Below are 12,834 nucleotides of genomic sequence, written 5' to 3'. Positions count from 1 at the left end.
TAATGCAAATGAAAATAGCATACTTTTTTGATCTTGAAATTCGTGCAAAATTTCTTTGTAATATTGTTTTTTGATGGCATATTCTGATTCCTCTCATTTCGCTACATCGAATTAAAACAAAAATCGTCTCGATAAGTGCTGCCGTTGCCGAGATAACTCATGTTTTACCGCGCATTCGTATTTTGAAACACCCGGGCCGCGCGACAGCACAGCTGCTCTCCGCCATCCCCACTCCTGCTCCCACGCCGCTCGGCCGACGAACTCCTCTGATTACGGTATTTTCATCGATTTTTCTTTTATTAGGCTTTCATCTGTCGAAAATGCACAAGACGAATATAGAAAGTATTTGCAACCAGCTATAAGAGAGTATTTTTTAAATTTCGATTTAACGTTTAAGTAAGCCATAAATTATTATTAACTTTGTGGGCCTCTATCTCCGGATCTACACGGTCAAATTTCGTCGTTTTGGGCTAAAATGAAAGTGCTTACAAAGCAGTATTCAGATGGGAAACAATTTTTAAATTACATCGAACCGATGCTGTAAACGACAAATTATTTATAATGGAAAAAATTTGACAAAATTTTAAAAAATTGTAAAAAGTTATTAAAACGTAAAATGGATATTTTTTATAATTGCTCATTGTTTGTTATGACACTAAGTAACTGTTAAAAATTGCGTGCTCCTTTTACACTGTTGTTTAAACAAGGTACGCGCGATCAACTTTTTTATAATTTGTTAATTAATAATTATGGCAGTGAAAAACTACGCGGTCGATCGTTACAAAAATTTTTGTGCGTAATTGTCATATGTTTAACTATCTTTTCTGAAAATTTGAAAAATATTGATCAATTTTTACTTACCGAAAAAATTTCTCAAAGTTGACGTATGATTTTTTACTAATTTTTGCATATTATCCATGGAAATTAAAGTTTTTCGATTCGCGATTCTCATAACCTTATAGGAAATCGTCAAATAAACAAAAAAGAAAGAGTAAATTTTTTTGATTTTAGGCTTTGTTTCAAAGTTTTAGACACAAATGTATCGAAAAATGGGTCATTTTTCGATATTTCGGTACATTTGTTGTTTTTAAGCATTTAGCAAGCACTTTTTGGAGTAGGCAAACATAGACTATTGTTGTACACAATATTCGACAACTTTCTGCATAAAAATTTTTGCGTTATCAAACAACATCCATTTCGATTGCTCTATCGCCTGGACTATAAGCCGAGCGTGTGTGTATGAGAGTCGACATATGAGTTTGCGGGTTATTTAGTCGGAATAAAGTAATGTAATTTATAGAGTGGAAATTATGTACTGAGTGAAGGAGTGATACTGACTCATGAGAGTGTGTGTCTGAACAAAATGTGCTGCCAGAAAACTTGTAAAATAACGATAACTTAATGAAGTATGTATAGTGCATGCGCGCAATTGTATGCGAGACCTCGTGACGAATTCGCCGAGGCGACTCAGCCACTTGGATACGAGACTTAAAAGAAAGCAGTTGAAGATTTGTAGAAAATACACTAGGATTTGGAACAAAGCCTGGAACAGATCCCCCGGATGTGCCGAGAATTAAATAATTTTTTTTCGCGACGGACTTTTTAGAGCACGTAACATCATCCGAACGAGAGGAAGGAAGATTAGCAGAGAGTATTTACAGAGGTAGGCCAAGTGAAGTATTCGTTCAAGAATTTTATAGCCATACTGCCGGGAGTAGGCTTGCTCGATTCGCGGAGCCATTATGTGTAACCGTCGGTACACATAATGTAAGTTTCGTTCGCGAAAGCGTATCACACTGGTTTAAGTTCCCCGCCGAATTTCAGTCAACGCTTTATTGTGAATCGCATAACTAGCTAAAAATAAAGACATGTGATTTCAGTGTGTCAATATAAAGTGACATAATTTGTCTCCCGATTTTACCCACGGCCAAATCTCCTCAGAGATAAGGAGTTTCTAATAGCCGGCAACGTGTAGTGAATTTTGTCTAAAGTTAAATTCGTTCGACCTGGCGCCCGTTTAATAAATACGGTCGAGCGATATGGAAGCCAGTTTTAGCGAGTGAATGGCGTAATCTCACGCCTGGATTTCCCCAAAAATCCACCTCGTTACAATTTTGGTTAGTGATTTTGTATGGTGTATATATATATATATATATATATATATATATATATATATATATATATGTATATACATGATATTTTTTAGTAGAAATAGTGTATATTGTAAATATTTCCTGAAGATATTTTTGTTTTTTAATTTACTTAAAAAGAAACAAATTTTATCAGACGAATATTTTGTTGTTTCTTTGCAGGAGTTAACCTAGGCCGGACCCCTCAACATACATATAGGGCTTTAAAAGTATTTTATTGAAAAATTCAGAAAACAGATAGTTTTAGTTAAAAATGCATTCCTTAAAAGCTACAAATCATTAAAAATAGGCTAAAAATGCAAAAATTTGTTGAAACCTCAACTTTGACCAACTAGAACCCGAAGCCAAATAAAGGAATTGCGCTGAAATGTTTTTTGGGAGTCATGTACAACATATAGAATATATACAGGGTGGGCCATTTTAATCAAACCAGTCTAATAACTCCTAAATTAAGCTATGAACAGAAAAATTGTTCAGATGAAAGTTGTCCAGGATCAAGGGGGACATCTTTTTGTGCAATTAGTTTTGACCTTGAACTCAAATTTCAAGGTCATTTGAAGGTCAAATTTTTTTTTAAAATAGGAACCCCTATTTTTGATAGCAGATTCAGAAAGAACAGGAAAGTTTACGTCCGAAACGTCCGAAAGTCAACATCCTCTAAAAGCTCTGGCAGTCGATCTCTGAGCAATGCCAAATAGCTATTCTGGTTAACATTTTGACCGAAAAAATATGGCCCAATCAGGTAACCATTAATGATCCCACACCACACCATTAAACTCCATCGGTTTTGATGGTCAATAGCCCTGTACCAGTGGGGATTTACAGGTGACCAGTAGTGACTATTGTGCTTATTTAATTGACCATCACTGCGAAATATAGCCTCGTTAAAAAGCATAACAAATCTGAAAAAATCTGGATCATTTTGTAAAACTCCTAAAGCCCACTGGCAAAAGTTAATACGCATTAGAAAATGGCGTGGCCTCAGCTCATGAACTAATCTTATGTGGTAATCGTGATAGTGGAAATTATTGAGAATTCTCAATGCTGTTCTTCGTGGTATACCGATTTCTCTTTCAATTTGTCTACTAATTTGTGGATTGAGATGAACAGCTGCTAAGGCGGCTATAACATTAGGATCATTTTCGTTGTATTCGTGGTGTCTGCGTTGACGACGAAGATGTCCATCACGAGCTCTTCGAAGTAATCTGATTAATGTGTCGTGAGTAGGACGCCTTCTTAGAGGAAAGCGTTCAGCGTAGAGTCGCACTGCGGCTCTGGCATTGTTTTGGGTTTCGCCTAAGATCATTATCATATCAACAATTTCATTGGATTGATAATCGCTCATGTTGAAAATTTTGTTTATAATAAGAAAAACTATTTTATTTACATTCACTCTTTATTGAATTTGAAACTAAACCAAAATAAGAAAGTGACAACAAAAAAAGGAGGAATTTACAAACTGTATAATTTTTAAATCAAATTTGTAACTTCTTATTTTCTTACGTTAAGACATTGTGATTTAAATTGAAGACAGCGTGAGAACAATCGTTACAATTCATATTAGATTAAAGAAATTCAACTTAAAAAAAAAACATCTAAACTGGAAGTGTTGCACTTTGGCAAATACAATTATTAAAATTTTTTTTTAATATTACAAAAGCAAAATGCTGTTTAATATTTTATCTTAAATAATGTATTTTTTAACATCCTACCTTTATTGTTTAACCATTTTTTACCCTATTTTCGGTCCACTTTATAGGCGCCGAAAATGGTCTTTTTTATGCACGTGTTATAAAAAAAACTTTTTCACTTCATAAGAATTGAATATCTTGGATTTTTGGCTTTATAACAACTCCATTTCTATTTTTAAAATGCAATCAATCCTCGGAGAAACTAGTGCTTTTCAAAATGGAACATTGGCTCCAAGTTAAAAATTTATATTTTTTGGCAAATTCTCCAAAACAAACCTTTCTTTCTGTAGGAAATATAGACGGACCTGACATCTGTGCCATAATCTGTAGTTGTTAACACTTCCGGTGATGTGCCTTGTAAACTTTTTCCGCTTTCATTTCATGATATTATTATCACAAATCAGAGCACTTCTTAATAGCTCCAATAACCCTACAAAAGATTAAGTCTCGTAATTTAATTTCCTTATTCTACTTGAACCTGAAACTAAATAGTAACTACAACAAAAGTACAACTTAGAGTTGAGCACCAAACCACGATAAAACTGACGCAAAAAAGTAGAAGAGCCAACGCGCACTGGCTCACGCTCTCTTAATTCTTTTACTTTAACTAATATTTATATTGTAACCTTTTCCCATATTACACTTATTATTTAGAGTAATCAATAAATTGATTTCTTAATTAAACAACTCAATTTTTGTTTCTTGAAATAATAATTTATAATATTATACTGATTATCTTATAGGATAAAAAGAAAATGTCCGTAGAAAAAGAAGAAATCAAGGAATTAAAAGAAGAAATGGCTGAATATCAAGAAGATATACAAGAACTGCATCAATTAAAAGCAGAAGCTTCAGGTTTAGCGGACATAGAAAAAATTAAAGTTTCCAAGGGCGCTAACAGACTTTTTAATAAAGTTAATAGGATGATAAATAAAATGGATGCAGTTTTGATAGAACTAGAGCAGTCTGAAAAAAGAATCAAAGAAGAAATGAATACGCTGTACAGTGAGAAAAAAGATAAATCCCATGTCGCTGCCGAACTTGTTAAAATTGATGAATTAATTGCTGCAATTAAACAAATTCAAAATGTTCCCGATAATCGACGATTATCGAGGATAACAGAAATTTTAGGAAAAATCGACGATGATCGAGATGGTGCAATAAAAATTGAAGATGTTCTAAAGGTAATTTTAAACATATATATGTTCCATGAACTAATAAGACAAAAGTTTGTGTGTAGGGGGAGGAAGGGGGGCGTTTTTGTTAACTTAAACAGGACTGTACTCAAAAATCCTTTTAAACTATAATTTTTTGTAAAACATAAAATTTAACATTTTTTAGTTATTACTTTTGATTAACGAGTACTAATATTTAAATTTTTAGCCCCTGACGGTGCTGCACGTCCTATAATCTGAAGAACGCATTACGCGATTTTTAAGATTTTAAAAGCTACAGACCCTGAAAATTTCTAAAAAAAAATACGTTTTTATAATATTTTGAGCCGCTTTACACGATAACGAAGCTATTTTTGAACAGCTACTAAAGGGTTCGTCCCCAACCTCAATCACAAATCGTATTTTTACTTATTTATATCATAAGTTTGGAAGAAAATTTGTTGCCAAACCTATGTTTATGTATTTTAAACCGCTGAACACAAATACGAAGCTATTTTCAACTGTCTACCCTAAAGTTTTGATGACTGAAAAGAAGCGCCAACTCAATACTTATTGTCTTGCGATCATCCCCTATCTTAAGAATAAAAATGAGGACGCGCTGCGCGTCGAACGCCTATAAGTAGGGGGCGCGCTCGGCCGCGAGTATCAGTTGTATCCCGGCTTTGGCCTGGTGCAGACCTCCCTACGCTCTTGGATAGACAGCGAAGAGCACTGGGCTCTCGGTAAGGTCCGTCCTCCCGGATTATAGGTCGGTCTCTGAATTCAGCTCACCAGTTCATCTCGTGCAGTCGAGCAAGACGGTCGACCGGCAGAGCCTTTGGCTTTTGAACGCTCCGATACTACTCGCACTGGGTCGAGATTTCCCGTTTTCTCTCGGACGAATTACCGGTAGAAGCTTGCTTTCCGAACTAAGTCCACTCCTTCTCGGTGCCTTGACGCTAAAGCGGCCAAACGACCGAGGTCCACCTAATTATCTCCCAGTCGACTTAGTCCTGGGAGAGATACTAGGGTGCACTCGGATCTTGTTTCGGTCGTGTCTGCGTACTAGAGAGCAAGGTCATCATTACCCCACATCCTCGGCTTTTCTTCACCTTCCATATACAGTTCTCTCACCCCCCCCCCCCTCCTCTTCCCTAACTATCGTAGGCTTCCTATAGCCACGACTAGGCAAGCAACGCTTGTTTTACGCATTCTGACTACCACGATTGACGTAGGACTCCCGTTGGCCCGCGTTATTATTTAAGGTCGGTTGACAAAGAGAACATCTTACGATCTCTCGGCGTACCCGCATTGTAACAGTACGGTCATCAATTTTGTATACAGAGATCCTGAAAATACCATAATCAGATTATGAAATCATGCTCCGAAATTACTGGTTTTTTATTTATTAGTTCAGATAGCCAAAAAGTAAACATGAAATCTGGTTTTTAAAATCATCAAATTTTTCAAAATTTCTAAAAAAAACTTGTTTAATGCAAAAATGACTTAATGGCCGTTTAGAGCTACTGTCCGAAACTGATCTCAGTTGATGCGCAAAGTCGTGAGATTAATTGTAGAGTAGGTGAACGTTTGGTTCTTTATTGGTGAGGGATAAAAAATCACCTAGGATTCTTACTGATTTTCCAAAAATTATGTCAGCTACAGTGGCGTCTGTGTCTAGACAGATGCGTGTGTACTTTGAACATGACTGTTGGAAGTAGTTTGATCCATTCCTGATTGTCTTCGTGGCACACGAGCTGCCATGCTTTCTAAACGCACTGATGTTATCTACAATTGGTCTGACTCGCGAGTTAGCCAGAAATTCAGGATCACTCTCCAAGAATGCAGGAAATGTGAAAGTGTTCAATCTGCGTGAGAAAATGGCTGGCATATTGTCGTTGGTCTGTTGCAGAGCGTAGATGAAAGGTTTATGATCTGTGTAAATTATAAATTCCACTCATTAAAGATAGTGATGAAAGTATGGCTCCATAGATAGCCGTTAGCTCTCTGTCGTTCTGTGAGAAAAAGGCAAGAGATTGCTAGCTGTTACCTGAGTGTTGCTCGAGGTCTGCTACCATAGCTGTGTCTGAGGCGTCTATGATTAGACGTAGCATTGAGTTAAATGAAAGGTTCACAAGGTTGTCCTTGCATTTTTGAAAGACCACATTGGCCTTTGATGTCCATGAAACTGGACGTTTGTCCTTTTTCTTTGCTCTTTTAAAGGATTCGCTGAGAGGGTGTTGCGTATCTGCAGCGCGAGCAAGCAAACGTCTGTAGCTGTTTACGAAACTTAGGAATCTGCGTAGTTTCTCGGTGGTCTGCGGTAGAGGGAATTCCTGAACTTTTTCTGGGTTTGGCTTGAAGCCATCGGGCATGATGAGATGACCCAGAAAAATTGGTTCAGTAATGCCGGGACTGCATTTCTCAAGATTGACTTGCGGCTTGCATTCGTTGAGGCGACTTAAGACTATGTCGAGATGCCTTTGTTGTTGCACCTTGGACGCGGAGGCAATAAAAATGTCGTCTAAGTAAACGAAAACAAAATCGATATCTCCCGGTCAGTCTAAAAGACGACAGATGCCAAGCTCGCGACATTTCCGATACTCATTCTTGGCTACTTTCGTTTTTCTGGTGAAAGAGGACGAGCTCTTTGCGAGACTGGGAGATCCTTCGTAAGGATATGATGTAGTACAGCTCATTTTTGGTTGCCCTGAACCGATCAGGACTGACAGCTTAAGGTTATTTATTGACGATATGAGCGTATTTGTGGCTTGGTGCTAAGAAGGAAATTTGCACCGGTTGCACTGACTCGATAAAGTTAGATGCGTGTATGAATTTATTGCCGTTAACCAGCCTGTTGAGATCGGGATCAGCTAGAAGATAGTAGTGTTTTAGGAGATCTGCTTCTATGATTAAGTGCGGGACATCTTTAATTGTGAAATTATAAAAGAGGTTGTATGGGAAGCCTCCGTCCAATTTGCCTCGCGCCATACTGTAAATATGATGGTCGACTCGTTAACCAGAAACTATTAGGAAGATTCCATTAGAGAGCTTATCTCTCACGTGGAAACGTGCGGTAAAATTTGACCAGCTTTCGGTTTTCTCAACAGCAGGATTTCTTAGTTTCCCTGACTATCAGAATTGATAGGATTCTTAACCTTGTTATTCTGACCAGGGCCACGTTTCTATTGACAAGAAATTTTATAGTTCTTTGTTCTTTTTTTTCTATGCTTCTGGTGGTAGGAGAACAAGTTAGAGTTTTTCGAGAAAAACGACCTGGAGTTAGATCTCACTGGAGTCGAGTATCGTTTGCCTTTCAAGTTCAAGTTTCGAGTGACACAAAAGTTGTTATTCAAGTTATTCGCTCTAGATCAGCTATTATGATAGCCGTTGATTTGAGATTTTTGTATTGCATCTATCAACTGCTCGATCGTGCCCTCTTAGACTGAGGTAGTCTGGTTGTCTGACCTTACTGCGTTGACGTGGGACGAGTGTTGTGAGACGTCGAAAGGTATGTCTGCGCTTTCCACAAGTTCAGATTCTTCCTGACAGTTTATTACTAGTATGTTTGGTTATTCAAGAGGAGATTACTGTATCTCGAGACAATTGGTTTTGCGCTAAGCTGATCATTTCAGCTAGAAAGTCTAAACATTCTTTTTTTAACCTATTTCGAGGCTTTGGAAGGGCCTGTTTAGTTGTTGTTCTAGAGGTTCAGTGTACCGCTCAGTAAGGAACTTTTTAAACTCATTGTAGTTCCGTCCTCTGACGAGAGTGTTCATTTTGTACAGCAGCTCTTGATGAATGTCTTGGGTCAAGTGTCTGTCTACGAAGTTGAATTTGGCTACATCTTATAAACGTTATATGTGCACTCAGCGCCTAAGTAGAGCGACTTTAGCATGTTGTGTTAGCTGTTGTGTAGTTGATTTAAGGAGACACAACACTTTAAAATCCTTAAAAAAAATTAATAAGTAAAAATTACAAAATTAATGTAAATCTTTTGAAATTTTTTTTACTGTTATTTAGTAATAACATATTTAAGTTTACCGTGTTAAAACATGAATTATCCCTGTTGGCATTACGAGTCGAAGGCAAGGTAGCACGAGCCGAAGGCGAGTGCGTCTCTGAGCCGAAGACGAGTACTGTAAACCACATACGGTCAAACAAGAGTTCAAAATATATATACTATAGTCTTCGCGGTAAAACTGAAATGAATTAGTCTTCGACGCAAATTCAAATGCGTCTTCGTTGAGTGCAAAGTACTACTCTACAAGGATACATTTAATTGTGACTTTTTTGATAAATTTTTATAATTTTTTGATTTAGTGATTTTGATGCGTAAATCGCCGCCTTTTTCTTATTTTTCCAACTTAATCGCAACTTTTACAGAGAGTTAAAAAATCTTAGGTGAAGTAATCATTGATCAACTAGTAAATTTAGAATAGGCAAACTATAATATGAATAAAGAAAATATAATAAGAATAATAGTATTGTACGATATTTTATAACACAACGTGCGTAATTTGAGATTAAGAAAGTGCATTTTTGCACGAACGTGCGGTAAATCGAGGTTTACGCCAGGGCGTGTCATAAGGTAATAATGTTCACCGCAATAAGTCAATAATGTTTTCCTGCATACATTTTTCGCATATTAAAAAAGTCACGTCGTCTAGTTGACGCAAAAAATTGAAGTACCATGAAAAGGTACCGCTATATTAGCGCATCCGAAATCCGAGAAAATCCGATTGCCGCTTGCAGTGTGTGTAAATAAGTGCGGCTGATATGTAAGGGAAGAGCTGAGCTGTGCAAGCATGGTAACATGCGGGGCGAAGAATGCATGGAGGGGGGGGGGAGAGCTGCTGCTGCTTTCATGACGATCGGTCTGTAGTGCCGCCATGACGGTCGCCGCTCGCCGATTCACTCCCCAGTTAAATGTGTACCCGGCGAGCCGATAGAAGTATTCACTCACAAAAGCTCGCTTAGCCCTTGGTATACACCATAGTTTTTGTGACGCATGTATGGATTTTCACGTTTTTATGGCTATAAAGCAGGAGTAAATTGGCTGTGTTTTACACGGTCACTGCACAGCTATGAATATTTAGAAATAATGGTATTATTGTTTATTAAAATTTTCATTAATTAACACAAGTATTAATATTTATTAAAATCTTTAAAATTTTAAAAATTCGAAAATTTAAAAACTCTTACAAACTTAAAATTCGCAGTTTACAGCAAAATTTCGTCAGTGGGCAAAAAAAGTAAGCAACGGGCAAAAAAGTCGGCAGCGGGCAAAAATAGTGCGTGTGCGTAAACACGGAAATCAGTACATGCATTGCAAAAAAATATGGTGCGCACCAAGGGCTGAGCGGGCTTTTTGGCCTCGTGTGGTTGCAGTACTCTTCTGCGGCTCGTAAATGCCCTGGCCTTCGGCTCGGGTTAACTCGCCTTGACTCGTACTGCAAACTCCACACTCGGCCTAAAAATGCCCACTTTACGCCCTTGGTACACAATGTACTATTTTTGCCCGCTGCTCACTTCTTTTGACCACTGACGACTTTTGCTCGCTGCCGACTTTTTTTTGCAACCTGATGACTTTTTTTGCCCGCCAGTAAAAAAAACTGGTACTTTACGCCCGCTTAATAGGTACGAAAAAAGCGAAAATCGTGCATGTATTACAAAAAAGACATTTCAACAGTTCTCTACACTGCTTCATAGCATCATCGTGGATTTCTTCAATAGCTGCGTCGTAGATAGTGACATTTTGTACGTCTGTCGAAGCCATAAGATTCAGTTTGCGGCTGACGCAACGTAAATGAAATGTTAATCTCATTCCGAGTTAGTCTCGCTTTTTTGTTTTTATGAAACAGTTATTTCCGTCGCCTACACTCAATAACTATTTTTTAAAACTATCGTCATCATTAGTTATACGCAGATTTTTATTTAATGTTATGCGAACGAATTCTCGCCAAAATAACTGTGTTCAAAAGAATTTTCAATAATTTCTATACTGCTGCTATGACGAACGACTGGTAACGTTTGCCTAAAATCTCGTGATACAACTTGAGATTTATTTCTGAATATTTCTTTCACATTACATATATCCTGTATATAACGGGGTGTGAATTTACGATGAAAGTCGTTAACGATTAGTGGAATCGCAATCCCACGATTCCGTGTTTACGATTCGAAAGCCGTGAGCTATCTGAGCGCGCACCTGAAGAATGTGTCCGCTCTCTCTCTTTCTCTCTCTCTCTCTCTCTCTCTCTCTCTCTCTCTCTCTCTCTCTCTCTCTCTCTCTCTCTCTCTCTCTCGCTCTTCTCACACTTGTGACGAGCCCAAACTCGGGGAAATTTGAAAGTCTCCCACGAGGCCCAAAGGCCCGCAGAACTCATTTTTTATACGTTTTCTCCGCGTTTTCTCGGAGGAGGTTCCGCCGAATCCTCTCTTCCTCGCTCGGGTTTGCAAGGGGGTAATCGGAAATTATAACTCTCGCGTTCTCTATTTACAGCACTTTATTCTCTCACCTGTCCTCCGATCCGTTACAAAATCTCTACGCATTCACTCTCTCTCTCTCTCTCTCTCTCTCTCTCTCTCTCTCTCTCTCTCTCTCTCTCTCTCTCTCTCTCTCTCTCTCTCTCTCTCTCTCTCTCTCTCTCTCTCTGGTGAGTCGCTTTGACAGCTTTTCATTCGGTACTTCAGGTCGGTACTTTCTCGCTCTTTACACTAACGCTCCATCTAGTCGTAAGAGTTATAACACCGACTCTACCACTCCGTCGATAACTTAACATCACACCACGAATTTCTGCTCTACCGACTGCCAGTAAGTTATCGACGAAAATGAGTGAGAACGGCGAAAAGAGCGGGGAAGTGCCTTTTCGGCAATGCGGCAGCTGTAAACAGCCTATTCAGCACAAGGAGCCGAAAAGGTGTGCTTTTTTCAAGCTCCATTACCATGTCAAATGTCTGAACACCATCAACATCAAGACAGTCGTGGTAAACGATAGGCAGTGTATAGCCTGTCCTCCCTGTGCGGACGCCAAGGGTGCCAAAGCGGGACTCAGGTCAACATCCGCGGCGGGGGTGACTGCGACAACAGCGGCTAACAAGACCACCCCAAAACAACCGGGGACGAAGAAGACGAGATCGGCACCGCCATCAGCCAATACTTCACGAAGTACATCACCAGCTCGCTTATCACCAACCATCGAAGCTGCATTGAAGGACATACGTGAAGCTCTCGATGACATCCGCAATGCTCATGCGGAAGCCATCCAGACACAAAACATCGTGTCGGAGAGGATCTCGAGAATTGAGCAACGTCTTAACCCGCTGGAGAAGCGTCTAAAGGCCCTCGATGAGCTGCCTGCACTCAAGACTCGCATACTTAATGCTGAGTCCACCATCACCGAGTTGCAGGCACAAGTCCAAGATCTCTCATCGAGGAGCCCAGCACTGCAGCAAGACAACAACAACAACAGCAACAACAGCAGCAGCGCTGCGGAAATTAGCAGCCTCCGCAGTGAGCTGGCTGAGGTCAAACGACGGCAGGAGCGGACCTCAAATAGTGTTGTTGTCATCACGGGCTTGCACTACACCCGTGAGACCTCGCTGCATCTTCTCGCGTTTGCAGTCATAAACGCACTTGACCCAACGGTCCTGCGGAGAGATGTTGCATCCGTCAGGGTCATGGGTAGGCTCGATGCACCCCGGAACACCGCCAGGAGTGATGGCAGATTGCCACCACTGGCCGTCACCCTCTCGTCGAGTGCACTAGCACGAGCAATCGTCGTTGCCAAAGCTCGTAAACGCAAGCTCCACACCAACGAGCTGGACGCAACCGTG

At 39.3% G+C, this 12,834-nt stretch overlaps 1 protein-coding gene across 3 annotated transcripts in view; it reads left to right on the top strand.

Annotated features, from left to right (window-relative positions):
• Positions 1–12,834, top strand: part of LOC103317046 (mitochondrial proton/calcium exchanger protein) — a 164,248-nt gene that overhangs the window by 101,382 nt on the left and 50,032 nt on the right. For all 3 annotated transcript variants that reach the window (XM_031921450.2, XM_031921452.2, XM_031921451.2), the window contains exon 6: positions 4,585–5,025. In XM_031921450.2, the coding sequence (XP_031777310.1) occupies positions 4,585–5,025 (441 nt within the window). The remainder of the gene's footprint in view (positions 1–4,584; positions 5,026–12,834) is intronic.

Source organism: Nasonia vitripennis (assembly GCF_009193385.2).
Source record: "Nasonia vitripennis strain AsymCx chromosome 1 unlocalized genomic scaffold, Nvit_psr_1.1 chr1_random0011, whole genome shotgun sequence".
Lineage (NCBI taxonomy): Eukaryota > Metazoa > Arthropoda > Insecta > Hymenoptera > Pteromalidae > Nasonia > Nasonia vitripennis.
Note: the sequence above shows the minus strand (reverse complement) of the source record. Positions and strands in the feature narration are given on the sequence as shown.